Source organism: Sciurus carolinensis, chromosome 13 (genome assembly GCF_902686445.1).
Source record: "Sciurus carolinensis chromosome 13, mSciCar1.2, whole genome shotgun sequence".
NCBI lineage: Eukaryota > Metazoa > Chordata > Mammalia > Rodentia > Sciuridae > Sciurus > Sciurus carolinensis.
Window position 1 is genome coordinate 25,163,173 of NC_062225.1, and position 19,632 is coordinate 25,182,804.

Below are 19,632 nucleotides of genomic sequence, written 5' to 3' on the forward strand. Positions count from 1 at the left end.
AATCCATTATGAGGTTTTAGATTTTGTTTATATATTCATATATTAAAGGACACTGTTGTTTCTACTTTTTTACTTTTATAAATAATGTTACTATAAAACAGAATCCAAGTTTTTGTGTGGACATATTTTTTCAGTTTTTTTAGAAATAATACCTAGGAGTATTCCCAGATTATAACATGACTTTTTTTGAAGGGAGGCAGTGGTACTGGGGATCCAACCCAGGGTCTCTGTATGATAGGCAAACATTCTACCCCTGAGCTATATTCCTAACGCTTTTGATTTTATTTTGAGATAGGATTTAGCTAAGTTGCTCAGACTGGTCTTGAACTTGTGATCCTTCTGCCTCACCCTCACAAGTAGTTGGGATTACAGGTGTATACCTCTATTTAACCTTTAAGTAACTTCAATCCATTTTCAAAAACAGCTGTACCATTTTACATTCCCACTAGGATAATATTAGTATTTTAAGTTTTTCCATGTCCTCATTCATAGTCATTATTATCTTTTGATTATAACTGTTCTTATGGGCTTTAAAAATGTCTTATTATAATTCTGATTTGCATTTCCCTGCAGAATGGTACTGTTGAGCACATTTTCATGTGCCTCTTGAACATTTTATATCTTTTATGGAGAAATTTTTATTCTGATGCTTTGTTTATTTTTAAGTTGGGTTATTTCATTATTGAGTTGTGTAAGTTCTACATATCCTGAATACAAATATTGTATTAGGTATATGATTTGCAATTAAGTTTTTCTACTCTTTAGATTTTTTTAACTTTCTTAATATTTTTATTTGCAATACACAATTTTTTAAATGTTGACAAAGTCCAATTTATGTACTTTTGCCTCTTACGATTTTCACGTCATATCTAAAACAATTGCTTAACCCAGAGTGTCAAAAAATCATTCCTTTTTTTCCTCCTAAGAGGTTTAGAATTTTAGCTCTTAAATTTAGGTCGATGATCATTTTTGGTTAATTTTTGTATGTGGTATGTGGTAGAAGATACAGCTTTATTCTTTTGCATGTTGGTAGCCAGATGTCCTGGCATCATTTCTTGCAAAGACAATTCTTTCCTCCATAAAATTGGGCACTCTTGCCATCTATATTTTCTAGTAAGAAAACAAACGTTTTTGTTTAATGTTAATAGAAGAGAGGGGGGAAAGGTAAATTCTTAATGCGTCTCATTGATTTCTGAAAGAGGATTTTGAACCTCTAATATAGTCAAAATGAATCCTTCCAAAAGTATAGTGAAAAAAATAGAGAAGTAGTATTACAATTTCTGTTTCAAGACCAAGTAGAAATTCCTTTAACACCGGGTACTGAGAGTTGAGTTAAATGTGGCTTCTCAGTTGATGATTTTTAACATTTTTATTTGTTCTTTTAGTTATACATGACAATAGATTCCATTTTGGCATATTTATACAAACACGGAGTGTATCTTATTCTAATTAGGATTCGTGACCACCCTTTAAAAAATTATCCCTTTATCCCATCCTCATCCCCATCTCCCCACAGTAACTGTCCTTATTATGTAAATGTCTTCTGGTTTACATGCATGCTTAACAATATTTATTTTATATATGTGCTTGTATTTTTGAATTTATATAAAAAGCATTATTTTTCTTACGCTTACTAAAGGTATTTTTAGGATTCATCCACATTGCCTTAAGTATATTTAATCCAAGTTTCTAATTATTATAATATGTGGGGTTATCTTACCAGTTAGCTCATAAACTTTCCCTGTGATGAACACCTAGGTTGCTGTCAACCCCTTTGCACCACAAAACATGGCAGTGCAAATCTTTGTTCATATCTGGACCTTAAATTTGTGCGAGAGTGTCTTTCATGTATATAACCAGACTTTTTGGAATATAAGCTACATGTATACTTAATTTCTTCCAAATACCAAATTTCTTTCCAGTCTATATTTCTGCCTGGAATGCTTGAAAATGTCCATTTCCACTTCTCTGCCAGTAATTTCCTGTTTTTTGAAGAAGCAATACAAGTTTCTATACCATGGGATGTTTTTTTCTTTAATTAGATGCTGCTTGTCTTGAGCACCAACCGTATTCCCATTCTGTAATTCACAAAGGAAGAAAACGTATCTTTTAGAGACCCTGCTCTGCTTTCAACCACAATACATTCATTTGTTCATTCATCCAAATCTGATTATAATAAAAATTATGACAAAAGTACAATGAGTGAGATACTTTAATATGCTTTTCTCAGATTTGAACATATAACATAAATGAGGAAAGATGTGGAAGATTTTAATGATACTAAAGTTTATTTAAAATGTCTTTATGAAACTTCATTCCCCAAATACAGCATCTACAGTTTTTCCAAATAAGTATGGAATACTTATCAAAATTAATTGTACATTAGGCAAAAGGTTGATAAGTCCTAAAAGTAGAAGTTTTATAAGTAAGTTTATTTTCTTTAACCACAATACAGCAAAATTGGAACTTAACAACTATAATTTTAAAATTAAATTCATGAAAATTTGAAAACATCATTCTAAATAACTTCCAGGTTATATAAGAATCAAAAGCTGAAATTACAGGGTTTTTTCATTTAAATATAGTACATCAAGATTCATGGAACGTGACTAAATCTATATTGAGAAGAAAATGTACAGCTTTAAATAATAATTGAATAAAATCAACTAGAAAATAGTTGGAACTATGCATTCTAGTCCAGAAAAAGACTACCTACCAAATAAAGAAATCAAGAAGTAGTAAAATGGATGTATAAATTAATAATCAGTCCCCAAAATTGATCAGAATAGCCAAGATCTGATTCATTGAAAAGAACAGTAAGCCAATCTTTGATTATTATTACTAAGGAAAAAAGGATATCAACATTAGTAATGTAGAAGCTTATAACTGCAGGTAAAGAGATGGTTTTATTTAAAGACTACACTATGTCACTTTAGGCTAATAGGTTTTAAAATCTAGATTATAAATAAGGATGATTTTCTGAGAAAATTAAGAAAATTAGACAAGAAGTTTTAAAACTTAAGTGCATCACTAATAGAAATGGAAAGACTGAGGCTGTGTGGCTCAGTGGCAATGTGCTCGCCTAGCATGTGCAAGGCACTGGGTTTGATTCGCAGCACCACATAAAAATAAATAGAGGTATTGTGTCCATCTACAACTAAAAAATATTTTTTTAAAAAATGGAGAGGCTGTAGTCTATGAACTACCCCCACCCGTATATCTGTGCCCTCCAGAAATTTTGTACGAGTTCACACTAAAAAGATATCAAGTATGTGTTTCTTCATCCCCTGCCAACTCTAAGTAGTATCAGTCTCTTTAATATTTGCTAATACTTTAAGCTGAATTTTTAAAATACTAGGTTTCAGATTCATCCTTTATATTTCCAGTTATTTGTCAATAAGAGGTTTTTTAAAAATAGTAAAGTAATATTTATGTTATTAGAAAAATCAAAATTTCTGTTAAGCTGGATTTGATAATTAGCATGGTTCTTTTGGAAATAACAAATAATATGTAGACACCTTATCAAAATGGAAAGATCCAAAGAGGGAACTAATCCTTACTGGAATATGAAGATAGAAATTTTATTTACTAAATCTGACATGGAATCAGAACAGCCATGTGAAAATAACAGGTTAGGTGTATCTGGTCTCATAAGTGAGATAAAGATTTTAGAGTCATTCATGGTAGGGTGATCATAATCTTCATAGACTTTTTAATCAAGAAGAAAGATATTTGAGAGAATGCAAAGAAAAAAGGCTACTTCATAATTCTTGAAACCTGATTTTAAAAACAAAAAAACCTTTGGGACCCATATCTTCTAGCTCTACTGCCCTCTATAACATTTTTATGATGATTGTACACTTCATGCTTTTTCCCATGTGTCAACTGATCATTTTAGCCTTGGGCTTATTTTCTTGCTCTATACCTCAAACTCTGCCATTATCTGCAAGAATTTACTATCCTGTTAAGAGTTCGTTGCTGTTCTTGTTCTTTAGATATACATGACAGAAGAGTGCATTTTGACATATGTACATGTAGTATAACTTTCATTCTTGTGGTTCTAAACGATATGGAGTTACACTGGTCATGTATTCATATATTTACATAGGAAAGTTATGTCCAGTTCATTCTTTTGTCTATTCCCATCCTCCCTCTCTCCCCTTCACTCCCCTTTGTATAATTAAAAGAATTTCTGTTCTCTTGCTCCATTGTTGTGTGTTAGCATCTGCATGTCAGATGCATGGGCCTTTGGTTTTTTGGAATTGGCTTATTTCACTTGGTATGATAGTCTCCATTTCCATCCATTCACTGGCAAATACCACAATTTCTTTTTTCTTTAAGGCTGAGTAATATTCCATTGTGTATATATACCACATTTTCTTTATCCATTCATCTGTTGAAGGGCACCTAGGTTGGTTCCATAACTTAGCTATTATGAATTGAGCTACTACAAACATTGATGTGACCACGACACTAGAGTATGCTGATTTTAAGTCCTTTGGGTATATGCAAAGGAATGGAATAACTGGATCAGATGCTCATTCCATTCCATGTTTTTTAGGGAATCTCCATACTGCTTTCCAGAGTGGTTGCACCAATTTGCAGTCCCACTAGCAATGTATGGGTGTGCCTTTTTCTCCACATCCTCACCAACATTTATTGTTACTTGTATTCTTGATAATTGCCATTCTAACTGGAGTGAGATGGAATTTCAGTGTAGTTTGAATTTGCATTTCTCTAATTGCTACAGATGTTGGACATTTCCTCATATATTTGTTGACCATTGAAATATATTCTTCTGAGAAGTGTTTGTTCAGTTCCTTTGTTCATTTATTGATTAGTGTTTTTTTGCGGGGAGGGGTTTTTTGTTCTTTATGTATTCTGGACTTTAGTGCTCTATCTGAAGTACAGGTGGCAAAGATTTTCTCTCATTCTATAGGCTCTCTTGTCATGTTCTTGGTTGTTTCCTTTGCTGTGAAGAAATTTTTAAAGGGCTGGGGATAGTTCAGTTGGTAGAGTGTTTGCCTTGCATGTACAAGGTCCTGGTTTCAATCCCCAGCACCACCCAAAAAAAAAAAAAAAGTTTTTACTTTGATACCATCCCTTTTACTGATTTTTAATTTTACCTCTTGTACTTTAGGAGTCGTGTTAAGGAAGTCAGTTCCTGAACCAGTATGTTAAGAGTGTTGGGCCTACATTTTCTTCTAGTAAGTGCAGGGTTTCTGGTCTAATTCCTAGATCTTTGATCAACATTGAGTTGAGTTTGGTGCAGGGTGAGAGATAGGGCTTTAATTTCATTTAGGTACTTATGGATTTCCAGTTTTCCCAGAACCATTTGTTGAAGAGGCTGTCTTAGTGTGTGTTTTTGGCCTCTTGGTCTAGTATGAGATTACTGTATTTTTATGTAGGTTTGACTCTGTGTCTTCTCTTATGTTCCATTGGTCGTCATGTCTTTTTTGGTGCCAGTAACATGCTGTTTTTGTTACTGTATCTCTGTAGTATAATTTAACATCTGGGATTATGATGCCTCCTGCTTCACTTTTCTCACTAAGGATTGCTTTAGCTATTCTGTGCCTCTTATTTTTCCAGATAGATTTCATGACTGCTTTTTCTATTTCTGTGTAGAATGTCATTAGAATTTTGATGGGAATTGCATTGAATCTATATGGTGCTTTTGGTAGTTTGGCCATTTGACAATATTGATTCTGCCTATCCAAGACAGGAGGTCTTTCCGTCTTCTAAGGTCTTCTTCAATTTCTTTCTTTAGTGTTCTGTAGTTTTCATTATAGAGATCTTTCACCTCTTTTGTTAGATTGAGTCCCGTGGTTTTTTTTGTTTGTTTGTTTTGTCTTTTGAGGCCATTGTGAATGGGATTGTGTTTCTAATTTCTCTTTTAGCTAATTCATCATTGGAGCATAGGAATGCAGTTGACTTATGGGTATTAATTTTGTAACCTATTTTGCTGCTTTCATTTATGAGTTCTAGAAATTTTCTGGTGGAGTTTTTTGGATCTTCTACATATAGGATCATGCTGTTATCATCAAATCTGGATAGTTTGAGTTCTTCTTTTCTTATTCATATTCCTTTAATTTTTTTCTTTTGCCTAATCGGTCTGGTTAGAGTTTCAAGGGTTATAGAAGTAGTGAAGTGGGCATCACTGTCTTGTCCCAGTTTTTAGAGGGAATGCTTTTAATTTTTCTCCATTTAGAGTGATGTTGGCCTTGGGTTTGTCTCATAGCTTGTACAATGTTTAGGTATGTTCCTTCTATTCCTGTTTTTTCTAATGTATTAAACATGAATGGATGCTGTATTTTGTCAAATGCTTTTTCTGCATCTATTGAGGTAATCATGTGATTTTTGTCTTTGATTCTATTTATGTTACATTTATTGATTTCCATATTCTCTGTGATGAAACCTACTCGATCATGGGGGTCTATCGTTTTAATGTGTTTTTGTATGTGATTTACCAGCATTCTGTTAAGAACTTTTGCATCTGTGTTCATCAAGGATTTTTGGTATGAAGTGTTCTTTCTTTGATGTGTCTGTCTGGTTTTGGTATCAGGGTGATACTAGCCTCATAGAATGTGTTTGGAAGAATTTTCTCGTTTTCTATTTTATGCAATAATTTGTGGAAGATTGGTAATAGGTCTTCTTTAAAGTTCTGTTATAACTCTGCTGAGAAGCCATCCAGTCCTGCAATTTTCTTTGTGGGTGGACTTTTGATGGTCACTTCAGTTTCCTTACAGGAAATTGATCTCTTTAAATTTCTATATCCTCCTGGTTCATTTTGGGTAGGACATATGTCTCTAGGAATTTGCCAATGTCTTCAAGATTTTCTAGCCTATGGGAGTATAAATTTTCTGATTATCCTTTTTATTTCAGTTGTGTTTGTAGGGATATTTCCTGTTTCATCACAGAGTTTAGCAATTTAAGTTTTTTATCTTTTTCTTTTGGTTAGCCTGGGTAAGGGTTTATGAATTTTGTTAACTTTTTCAAAGAACCAAATTTTTGTTTCATTGATACTTTGAATTTTTTATCTCAAATTCATTGATTTTGACTTTAATTATTTTCTATCATATTAATTTTGTTATTGCTTTCTTTTTCTAGGACCTTGTAATGTTAGATTATTAATTTGGTATCCTCCTGTTATTTTAACGAATGAGCTCAATACTATGAATTTTCCTCTTAGACCTGCCTTCATAATGTCCCAGAGATTTTGATGTGTTGTATTTCTATTCTCATTTGCTTCTAAGTATTTTTATTTCACTCCTAATTTCTTTTGTTATCCATGTTATCCACTCATTATTAAATAGTGAATTACTTATTCTCCAGATTTAAGAGTAGTTTCTTTTTTTTTTTTTTTTGTGATGCTGGGGATTAAACCCAGGGCCTTGCGCATGATAGGCAAGCACTCTACCAATTGAGCTATATCCCCAGCCCACCTATTATCTTAAAATAGATTTCTTATTTCATTCCATTATGATTTGATAGAATGCAAGGTATTATCTCTGTTTTTTTGTATTTACTAAGAATTGTTTTGTGGCCTAAGATATGGTCAGTTGTAGGAAATGTTCCCTGTGCTGCTGAGAAGAAAGTATATTCAGTCATTGATGGAAGAAATACTGTATATGAAAGTCTGTTAAGACGAAATACTTAATTGTAGTTTTTAGTTCAGTAGCTGCTTTATTAAGTTTTGGTTTAGAAAATCTATCTAGTAATGAAGGAGTTGTGTTAAAGTCACCCAGAATTATTGTGTTGTGGTCTATTTGATTCTTGAAATTGAGAAGAATTTAAGGATTTGTTTGATGCACGTAGATGCTCCATTGTTTAGGCATAAATATTTAAGATTGTTGTTTCCTGTTGATTCCCTCAAGCAGTATGAGGGAAGCTTCCTTATCTCTTCTGATTAACTTTTGCTTAAAGTTCACTTTATCTGATATATGAGAATAGAAACTCCTCCTTTTTATGAGATCCGTGTGAGTGATGTTTTTTCCCATCCTTTCAAACCCCTCAGTCTGTGGATATCTCTACCTATGAGGTGAGTCTCTTGGAGACAGCATATTGTTAGGTCTTGTTTTTTATTTCAGTCTGCTAGCCTGTCTTTTGATTGATTAACATTCAGTCTTATTATTGAGAGATGATTTTTTACTTCCTATCATTTTGATTTATTTGTAGTTTGTGAGTAGAATTAGATTTCCTTTTGCTTGTCTATTTTTCTAATGTAGTTTCTCCTGCTGGATTTCATTTTTATCCTCCATTTATTCTTCATGAAATATTTTATTAAGTATATTTTATAGTTCAGGCTTTCTTTGTTGTGAATTCTTTTGTTTATCATGAGAGGTTTTTATTTTGTCTTCAGTTCTGAAGCTTAATTTTGAACAATATAGTATTCTTGATTGACATTCATTTTCTTTCAGAGATTGATATATAGTATTCCTAGACCTCTGAGCTTTTAGGGTCTGGGTTGAAAATCAGCTGAGATCCAGATTGATTTACTTCTAAATGTGATCAGTCATTTTTCTCTTGCAGCTTTCAAAATTCTGTTCCTGTTCTATATGTTAGGCATTTTCATCATGATGTTCCTTGGCATGGATCTCTTGTAATTTTGTATATTTGGTGTCCTATAAGCCTCCTGTATTTGATTGTCTATTTCATTCTTAATATTTGGGAAATTTTCTGGTATTATTTCATTTAAAAGATTGCGTATTCCTTTAGTTTGTACTTCAGAACCTTCATCTATTCCTATGAATTAGTCTGTTGATGAGATGCTTTCTATTGAATTTTTAATTTGATATATTGATTCATTCATTTTGAGGATTTCCAATTGATTGTTCTTCAGGATCTCTATCTCCTTAATGAAGTGATCTTTTACTTCTTGTGTTTCCTCTGATTTCTCTCCTTACATCATCTTTTACCTGGTATAACAGTTGCACCCCTGTTGCAACCCTAACCCTTTCTAAATTCCTTCTCTGACATTTCATCTACTTTGGTATCAATGGGGAGTCTGTTGTTGAGGTATGCTGGGTTGTTTGGGATGGTTTGTTCCCTTTCTGTTTCATATTGTTTGTATTCTATTTGAATGGATCTGAAGCAACAGAGTTTCTACCCTACCAACTTACAGTGTTTCTGTTGGTTTCTAGTACCTTACATATTAGGGGAAGCCAAATAACAACAACAACCTATGTAAAGAATATATAGCAATCAACTAAGTACGTGGTTCCTATTATGACATCTACAATGTTAATTGGCACAATAAACAGAATTGATAGGGTCAGCAATTTCCATTAGTAAGAACAGTAAGTAATCATGAATTATGTCTGGCATAAAATCAAATAATTGGTGTTATCTTTGATTGCTGTAGTATTATTAATTACTACTACAGCATTAGTGGTGAAGTCTGGCATTACATATACCTATTAGTGTTAAAAGATGTTAAGAATAGAGTTAATTAAGAGGAAAGATGAAGAGATAGGGTATAAAAGGTTTGTGATTCAATAAGTGAATGTGGGAATTGAAAAAGTGAGTAGGTTGTGATTGTTATATAGAGGGAGGAGAAAAATAGAAGTAAAAAATTAAAGAGTAAAAGAGAACAATGGAATTTAGCTGTTAAGGAGAGAAAAGGGAGGAAGATAAACAAAGGGAGCACAGTACAAAACAAAATGAAATATAACTAATCTAAAACCCTATCCCTCAACTGATAGAACAAGGAAAAATAACTATGTTTAAAAAAATGCTAGAAATGAGAAAACAGAAACATGTATAAATGTCCTGAGTCATTCAGCACACTAGGAAAAACAAAAGCCAAAAAGAACAACAACAACAACAAAAAGAATCCTGATGCAAAATTAAGTTTCCATTGCAGTGGGCCAAAAAAGTCAGTGAAAATATGTTTGCTCTGTGCCCAACTGTCAACTGTCTTTTCTTCTGTTTATTCAGATATGTGCTGAGTGTGGGGCCACGGGTTGTCACCTTTCTTTTTTATTATATTGCTCACCAGTATGCTGGTTGGAGTTCAAAACCCTCTGCTTCCCTTCTTGGGAGTAAGACAAACTTTGGGATGGGAAATACTGTCAGCTCTGCTCCAGGGTGAAGCCACAGTTGGGTTCTATGAGATGAGCACCTGTAGCTGGAGGTCTTGGGGGCAGGGCTTAGGTCCACTGAAGCCCTAAATGCTTTATTGTATGGCTAATTTCCTTAAGATATTAAATCCACTCACCTTTAAAGCCTATCAGATGCCTATGCTGGGAGACTATACCCAGGAAGTCTCCCCAGGGATCCACTCGTAAGATGAGGGAGCCAGTCCCACGCAGCTTCTGTTGCTCGCGGGTTCCGCCCTTTACAGCCTTCTGGGCACAACCACACCTGCCAGTTCAGGTTCACAAACCCCTACAGTTGGTCCTGCGTTCTTCTCAGCCTCCTGAAGTCAGTGTCCGAACGCGGACACACCAGCCCATTCAGATTCTCAACCCTCATCTTTCCCAGCCTCCCAGGGTCAGTTTCCGAGGGAATTCTCCGCAGCTGGTCCTGTGAGCCGCAGGTCTCGAAGGAGGGAGGGAACCGGATTCTCCACGGTCTCCCTAACTTGTGTTACCCCAGGCTAAATACTCTGCGTGCCTTATTAACCGGATTTTGCTAGCCTCGGATTAGTTCATGTGGCTAGTATCTATATTGTTTATCAGAGCCAGCCCCGTTTTCTGGGATCTGAGTTCTCAGTTCCTGTGTCTGCTGGCCACCACAGTGCTTTCAGTTCCAGATGGCTCCTGCTTCAGCTCACTGTGGGCTCTTGCTAAACACGGCATCAATCATGTACCAATTTATTGTGTCCATCAGCCTACTGCAGACTGCCCCTCCAATCTCAGGGTTTCCCATGCTAAGACTATTCCTTGTATTTTTTTTTCAATCCTTGTGTGTTAATACGACCACTGCTGCAAGCAGCTTAGCTTTATTCTTGTCCCTTTTCCTTGTTTAACGTTCCTGAAACAACTTAGTCTCTAAGGCACTCTGGCTGTCCAGTATTGCGTTTTAGTGAAATCCCTTTCACCCACCTCGCAAAGAAGTAGTATTCCTGTTGCTTGAATCCCTGTCGCCAAACTACAAGAAATGCCGCTTCCCTCTAGTCCTCCATTCCACCCTCCTCCACACTGTTCATATGTCCCTTCCTCAGTAACAGGAGTAACAACCCATAAAGCATGTTAAACTTCTTACTCCAAAAACTTAGTATTTCATGGTTGTTTGCATACATAAACATTTTCATAGCTTTCTTTATAATTCACATGCCATAAAATTTATCTCAAGTATATAGTGTGGTTTTAGCTTAGTGATAGAATTATGCAACCATCATTTTTTACACCCTCCAAAGAAATTCTTTACACATCAATAGTCTTCATTTTCCATATACCACATCTGCCTCAGCCTATGGCCTACCACGAATTACTTTCTGTCTCTATGAATTTGCCTATTTTGGATATTTCATATAAATGGAATCATATATATGTAGTCTTTTTTTTTATTTATAGATGTACACAATACCTTTATTTTAATGTGGTGCTGAGGATCAAACCCAGTGCCTCACGTGTGCAAGGCAAGTGCCTACCACTGTGCCACAACCCCAGCTCAATATGTAGTCTTTTGTGACAAACTTTTTTCACTTCACATATTTTCATGCTACATTGTAGTCAGTATTCATTGCTTTTTTATAGCCAAATAATATTCCATTGTATGACTAATATTTTATTTATCCATCGGTTCATGGACATTTGGGTTGCTTCCACTTTTTGGCTATCATGAACAAAACTGCAATGAACATTAATCTACAAGTTCTTGTGTGGCCATGTTTTCACTTCTCTTAGGTATATACCCAGATATGGAATTACGTGAGCATATGCCACTCTAACCATTTGAGGAACTGCCAGATTGTTTTCCAGAGCACCTGCACCATTTTAAATTCCCACCAGCAATATATGAGTGTTTAACTTTCTCTGTGTCCTATTAAGCACTTGTTTTTGTCTTTTTTATTTTGCCACCCTAACAGTCTGAATAAACATATTTGTTGATGGAATTTATCTTTAGACTATTTTCTGTTTTTGAATGTCTACCATATTATTAGCAGGAATTAAAGAGAAATTTAAAAAATAGAATTACGTACTCCAAGGATACACAGTAAACATGTTTTTTCATGCATATCATGACTGGTCACCTACTCTGGAAGTGCCAGAGACCTTAGAAGGGACCCCAAGCTGCCTGTGGTCCTCCCACTCCCATCACATCAACACTTAATGCATCTGCACCAAGGGGCCCACCAGCCTGTGCTTCAACAACTCCATTGTTCCCTTTCTGCTCCTCGGACAGCCCATTCTATTTTCTTAGGCTACAGTTGTCAAAGGTTTTCATTTTTAAAAGGTCCAAATTCTTATTGAAATTCCTGGCTGTTTCCAGAATAGCTCTCCAAAAGTCTAAGAAATAGGTCTGATCTTCTCAGGACCCTTCCTCCTTCCCTGAAGGGGTGTTTTTAGATCTTCATTCCAAACCATTCCTCATGGGTCATAGTTTCTTTTCCCCTTTCCAAATTTTGCAACTTCCTTGGGTCCAAGTTCATCAATATCCAATTTTTAAACATGTCCCTTTGAACAAAATGTGCTGTGCTTCAGGCAGTGAGAACTTGTTGACTGAGCCAATGTATCACCTTTCTGAAAGGAACATTTCTATGGCCCAACACATGTTTTAGTCCCATCTGACTCACTGTTGAATTCATTAAATCTTTATTGCTATACCCTTCCCTGGAAGTTTTTGTTGTTTGTTCTCCTTTCTTGAACTGATAAGGCAGTTCAAATGATACAAAGTTCCCTTATACCCGTTTGCAATCATTACTCTTTTCTAGCTCTAGGCAACCACTCATCTCCCTCTTCTGGACATTTTATATAAATAGAATCAAATAATATGTTATCTTTGGCATCTTGTTTATTTTCTGTAACAATGTTTTTGATGTTCATCTGTGTGTTGGTATATACCAATAGTTTTTATTGCTGAGTAGTATTCCATTATATAGATATGCCACATTTTATCTTTACCAGTAGGTGGACATTTGGATTGTTTCCTGTTTTGATAATGTGAATGCTGCTGTGAACATTCTTGTAAAAGTTTGTGTGGACAAAACACAAAAGTTTTGTGGTATTTATCTAGATGTGTAAGTATTAAATCTATGAATTTTTGTTTAATTTTTTAAGAAATTGTTAAAAAGTGTTTTTCGTAGTGGCTGTACCATTTTAAATTCCCACCTGCAATGTGTTTAGGGTTCCAGTTTCTCCACATCCTCCACAACTGCTATTGTCCATATTTTTTGTTACAGCTATCCTAGTGGGCATGAAGTGGTATCTCATTGTGATTTTAATCTGCATTTCCTCAGAGACTACTAATGTTGAACATTGTTGCATGTGCTTAATGGCTATTCCTATATGTTCTTTGATGAAAAGTCTATTTAGATCTTCTGCCCATTTTAAAATTAGGTTATTTGTCTTCTTACTGAGTTGCAAGAATTTTATATGTTCTGGTTACAAGTCTTTTCAGATTGTGATTCGCTTGTCTTTTTATTTAAGAAATGTCTTTTGACCATTGAAAGTTCAGTTTAAAAATTTTTTTTAAAGGACTGTGCTTTTGGTGTTATATCTGAGAATTTTTTGCCTAACCAGTCACAAAGATTATTTAAGTCTGTGATCCATTTTGAGTTCATTTTTTTGTATGGTGTGGTGTCTAAATTCATTTTGTATGTGAGATCCAGTTGTTCTAGCCTCATTTGTTCAAAAGACTGTTCTTTCCTTCATTCAGTTGCTTTGGCTACTTTGATGAAAATCCATTGATCAAAAATGTAAGAATTTGTTTCTGGACTCTCAGTCCTATTTCATCTATTGATATGTCTGTCTATTTTTAAACTAATATCACAATGTCTTGATTACTGTAGCTTTATACTAAGTTTTGAAACTGTAAAAAGATATCTTCATCTTTGTTCTCTTTCAATAATTTTTGTCTCTTCTGGTCTTTGTATTTCCATATAAGTTTGAAATCAGTTTACAGATTTCTTTGAAAAAGCTTACTGAAGCCAGACATGGTGGTGCACATCTGTAATCTCACCTACTTAAGAGGATGAAGTAGAAGGATCACAAGTTCCTGGCTGGCCTTGGCAATTTAGCAAGACCCTGTCTCAAAATAAAAAAGCTGGGGATGTAGCACAGTAGCAAAATACCCCCTGGGTTCAAGCCTCACTACCACAAAAAGAAAAAAAAAAAAGAAAAAACTTGCTGGAATTTTGACAGGGATTGTGCAGAATCTGTAGATTTGGGGAGAATTGCCATCCTGATAATTTTGAGTTTTCTATTCCATGTAGATGGAATGTCTCAACATTTATTTAGATCTTTAATTTCTCTAAGCAGTATTTCTAGTTCTCAGTATGCAAACTTAGCATAGCTGTTATTAACTTTATTCCAAAATATTTTATTCTTTTTGATGCTTTTGTGAATGAAATTGCTTCCTTAATTTTATTTTTCAGATGGCTTATTGTTAGAATTTAGAAACATCATTGATTTTTTAAAAATCATATTGATCCTATATTCTGCAACCTGGCTAAACTTATTCTAATACTTCTTGGTGAATTAGGATCATGTTGTTTGCAAATAAAAAGAGTTTTACTTGTTTCCAGTCTGAATTCTTTCAGTTATTTTATACACAAAAAGGCAAATACCTACATAGATTTTGTACCTTTTTTTACAAAAATGGCACACTTTGCTTTTTGTACATTAGTATCTATCTTGAAGGTCAGTCCATTCCAGCATCTAAAATGCTTTTTCTCTCATTTTTATAGCAGCAGAGAAGATATAGTTTGTCACCTGTCAGCCATATCTTTCCCACTGTCCTTTCTGTATTTATACACTTTTTTTTTTAACATTCTTGTAGTCTCATAGTTTTATATTGGTTTTTTATAGCTTACCATATAAATTATTTGTTCTTTCTAACACTTCTGTAACTTCAAAAATGAAGATTTTATTCCCTTTTCCAAATGGAGAAACTAGCACAAAGCAATTGTGATTTAAGAGACAACTGATAAAGGAAAGATCTGAGACTGGCTCAGGTTTTTGGACTCCAGAGCTCTATCCACTGCTTCAAAGTTGCTACCATTCTTCCTGCATGATGTGGTGGTCAGGGGTCTAAATTTTATAGGATATCAGTGTCAAACTCATGTTTACAATTTTCATCTTTCTGGAAATCAAACATTTCCTGTCTTCAAATGTTTGCATAGCTCTTTTTCTCCAGGATTTTGTTGGAAGTTCCCTGGGCATCTTGGATTATAGTTTATCTGGTCCAAGGGAGCAAATACTCTTCCTCTCCTGACTTGGTCCTCAGTTCACATCTATGAAACTTGCTTAAGTAAAAAAGTCACTTGTCATTTGTTCAAAATTTAGATGTCCAAATCCCTCTCCTAGACATTATAATCATTGTTCTGGGTTACCCATTTCCCAGGATATTTTTATCAATGAGCAAGTTTAATAAATCCTGTTTTATATTATATTTGTTCAGCTGTATTTTTATTATTTTGTCATCCACCAACCTTCCATCATCAGCTTCTATCCCTTAACTTGTCCTTCATTATTATTCTACTTGCTTTGAACATAAATAAAATGGTCTTTGGGGCCTTTTCATGCTTTTTGCAATACTCCACTCATTCAAGACTTCTCACTGGGACCTTGCAGCTCTTTGATGTTTGGAGAAGTATCCAAATCTTCTTTATTGGAGAACACTCTCTGCAGTGCATCAATTTCTTTAACTCTCCCAGACCTTTTTAGCTCACATCAAAATGATATGCAGGTGTCAATTGAGAATTTCATTCTGCAGATGCATCAGACTAGGTTTGGCTCACATCTTCTTCAGGTTTTTTCAAGCCTTGGGAAAACACCCAGCCCCTTTCTCTCTTAACTGTTTTGCAGCAGCTTAGGCCCCATCCAACTACAACAGCGTTCTCCCTATCATTTGGTAACATGTCTCAAACTTCCTCCAACTGCATCTCAACAATTTAAATTGGATTCAAAGGGACTTTGGGGAACCAGTAGCCTTCTTTATGTTGTGGGTAACTGTGTCATTGATCATAGATAACTGTAATATAGACTCTTGTTTTTCTAGGTGGCAAACCATATGATTTCTTCTGACTCTGTTTCACATGCCAGTAGTTTCTTGAGCTTGAACTCTGCTCTTTGCAAGGAGGAAAATGTGCACATGTTAAACAAAGGTATACAAACAGGTAAATCAATTGAATTTAAACTTTTCCATTGAAAAGAAATCTTATACGGGGCTGGGGTTGTGGCTTAGTGGTAGAGTGCTTGCCTAGTATGCGTGAGGCACTGGGTTTGATTCTCAGTACCACATATAAATAAATGAATAAAATAAAGGTCTATCAACATCTAAAATAATATTTTTTTAAAAAAAGAAAGAAATCTTATGCATATAAGATAGTTAAGCCCACTCACAATTAAGGAAATGAATATTAAAGTTACCTATATAGCCAAATACCATTTTTCCCTATAAATTGGCAAAAAAATTCAAGTTGATGAGCAAGATGTGTGGAAGGCAGCACCCTTAGCCAGTCTAGTGGGAGTATAAGTTGGTACAACCCCTGTTAAAGGCAATTTGGTAATTTCTATCAAAATTACTTTGACCCAGCATTTTTACTTTTGGAATTTAGCCTGTAGAAATATTTGGTTATGTGCAAATTGACAAGAATGACAAGTGTCCGAAGTAAGTATTAACTGCTAGTTATAGCGAAAATTTAAAATAAACTGAAGAGGTCATCAAAAGCCTACCAACAAAGAAAAGTCCAGGACCAGATGGGTTCTCAGCCGAGTTCTACAAAACCTTTAAAGAAGAGCTCATTCCAATACTCCTCAAACTAGAGGTCATCAAAAGCCTACCAACAAAGAAAAGTCCAGGACCAGATGGGTTCTCAGCCGAGTTCTACAAAACCTTTAAAGAAGAGCTCATTCCAATACTCCTCAAACTATTCCATGAAATAGAAGAGGAGGGAACCCTACCAAACTCGTTCTATGAAGCCAATATCACCCTGATACCTAAACCAGACAGAGACACATCGAGGAAAGAAAATTTCAGACCAATATCCTTAATGAACATCGATGCAAAAATTCTCAACAAAATTTTAGCAAATCGCATACAAATATATATTAAAAAGATAGTGCACCACGATCAAGTGGGTTTTATCCCAGGGATGCAAGGTTGGTTCAACATTCGGAAATCAATAAATGTCATTCACCATATCAACAGACTTAAAGTTAAGAATCACATGATTATTTCAATAGATGCAGAAAAAGCATTTGATAAAATACAGCATCCCTTCATGCTCAAAACACTAGAAAAAATTGGGGTAATGGGAACATTCCTAAACATTATAAAGGCCATCTACGCTAAGCCCATGGCTAATATCATTCTAAATGGTGAAAAACTGAAAGCGTTCCCCCTAAAAACTGGAACAAGGCAGGGATGCCCTCTTTCACCGCTTCTATTCAACATCGTCCTTGAGACTCTAGCCAGAGCAATCAGACAAACCAAAGAAATTAAAGGGATACGAATAGGAAAAGAAGAACTCAAACTATCCCTGTTCGCTGATGACATGATTATATATTTAGAGGAACCTGGAAATTCCACCAGAAAACTTTTAGAACTCATAAGTGAATTCAGTAAAGTAGCAGGTTACAAGATCAATGCTCATAAATCCAATGCATTTTTATACATAAGTGATGAATCTTCAGAAAGAGAAATTAGGAAAACTACCCCATTCACAATAGCATCGAAGAAAATAAAATACTTGGGAATCAATCTCACAAAAGAGGTGAAAGACCTCTACAATGAGAACTACAGAACACTAAAGAAAGAAATTCAAGAAAACCTTAGAAGATGGAAAGACCTCCCATGTTCCTGGATAGGCAGAATTAATATCGTCAAAATGGCTATACTACCTAAAGTTCTATACAGATTCAATGCAATTCCAATTAAAATCCCAATGATGTACCTCGCAGAAATAGAGCAAGCAATTATGAAATTCATCTGGAAGAATAAAAAACCTAGAATAGCTAAAGCAATCCTCAGTAGCAAGAGCGAAGCAGGGGGTATTGCAATACCAGATCTTCAACTCTACTACAAAGCAATAGTAACAAAAACGGCATGGTATTGGTACCAAAATAGACAGGTAGATCAATGGTACAGAATAGAGGACATGGACACAAACCCAAATAAATACAATTTTCTCATACTAGACAAAGGTTCCAACAATATGCAATGGAGAAAAGATAGCCTCTTCAACAAATGGTGCTGGGAAAACTGGAAAACCATATGCAATAGAATGAAATTAAACCCCTATCTCTCACCCTACACAAAACTCAACTCAAAATGGATCAAGGACCTCGGAATCAGACCAGAGACCCTGCATCTTATAGAAGAAAAAGTAGGTCCAAATCTTCAACTTGTTGGCTCAGGATCAGATTTCCTTAACAGGACTCCCATAGCACAAGAAATAAAAGCAAGAATAAACAACTGGGATAGATTCAAACTAAAAAGCTTTCTGTCAGCAAAGGAAACTATCAGAAATGTGAAGAGAGAGCCTACAGAGTGGGAGAATATCTTTGCCAACCATACCTCAGATAGAGCGCTAATTTCCAGAATCTATAAAGAACTCAAAAAACTCTACACCAAGAATACAAATAATCCAATCAACAAATGGGCTAAGGAAATGAACAGACACTTCACAGAAGAAGATGTACAAGTAATCACCAGATATATGAAAAAATGTTCAACATCCCTAGTAATAAGGGAAATGCAAATCAAAACTACCCTAAGATTTCATCTCACCCCAATTAGAATGGCGATTATCAAGAATACAAGCAACAATAGGTGTTGGCGAGGATGTGGTGAAAAAGGAACACTCATACATTGCTGGTGGGGTTGCAAATTAGTGCAACCACTCTGGAAAGCAGTGTGGAGATTCCTCAGAAAGCTTGGAATGGAAACACCATTTGACCCAGCTATCCCACTCCTTGGCCTATACCCAAAGGACTTAAAAGCAGCATACTACAGAGATACAGCCACATCAATGTTCATTGCTGCTCAATTCACCATAGCCAGATTGTGGAACCAACCTAGATGTCCTTCGGTTGATGAATGGATAAAGAAACTGTGGCATATTTATACAATGGAATATTACTCCGCAATGAAGAATGATAAAATTATGGCATTTGTAGGCAAATGGTCGAAATTGGAGAATATCATGCTAAGTGAGATAAGCCAATCTCAAAAAACTAAAGGACGAATGATCTCGCTGATAAGCGGATGAGGTCATATAATGGGGGGTGGGACGGGCTAGCATTAGGTTTAGGGTTAGGTTTAGAGTTAGGCTAAGGAGAGCAGTAAGAATGAAGGAAAGAAGGACTGTGTAGAGGGAAAAGAGGGGTGGGAGGGGTGGGAGGGGTGGGAGGGGTGGGGGGAAGGGGAAAAATATAATAAACATCATTACCCTATGTAAACGTAAAAAAAATAAATAAATAAAAAAAAAATAAAATAAAATAAAATAAACTGAGAAATCCATCA

General features: G+C 35.1%; 1 protein-coding gene across 1 annotated transcript in view; it reads left to right on the forward strand.

Annotated features, from left to right (window-relative positions):
- The window catches only part of Alms1 (ALMS1 centrosome and basal body associated protein), a 226,398-nt gene that overhangs the window by 196,593 nt on the left and 10,173 nt on the right, over window positions 1-19,632 (forward strand). Inside the window, 1 exon segment of the mRNA XM_047522128.1 lies at window positions 16,165-16,282. Coding sequence (XP_047378084.1) covers window positions 16,165-16,282 — 118 coding nt within the window.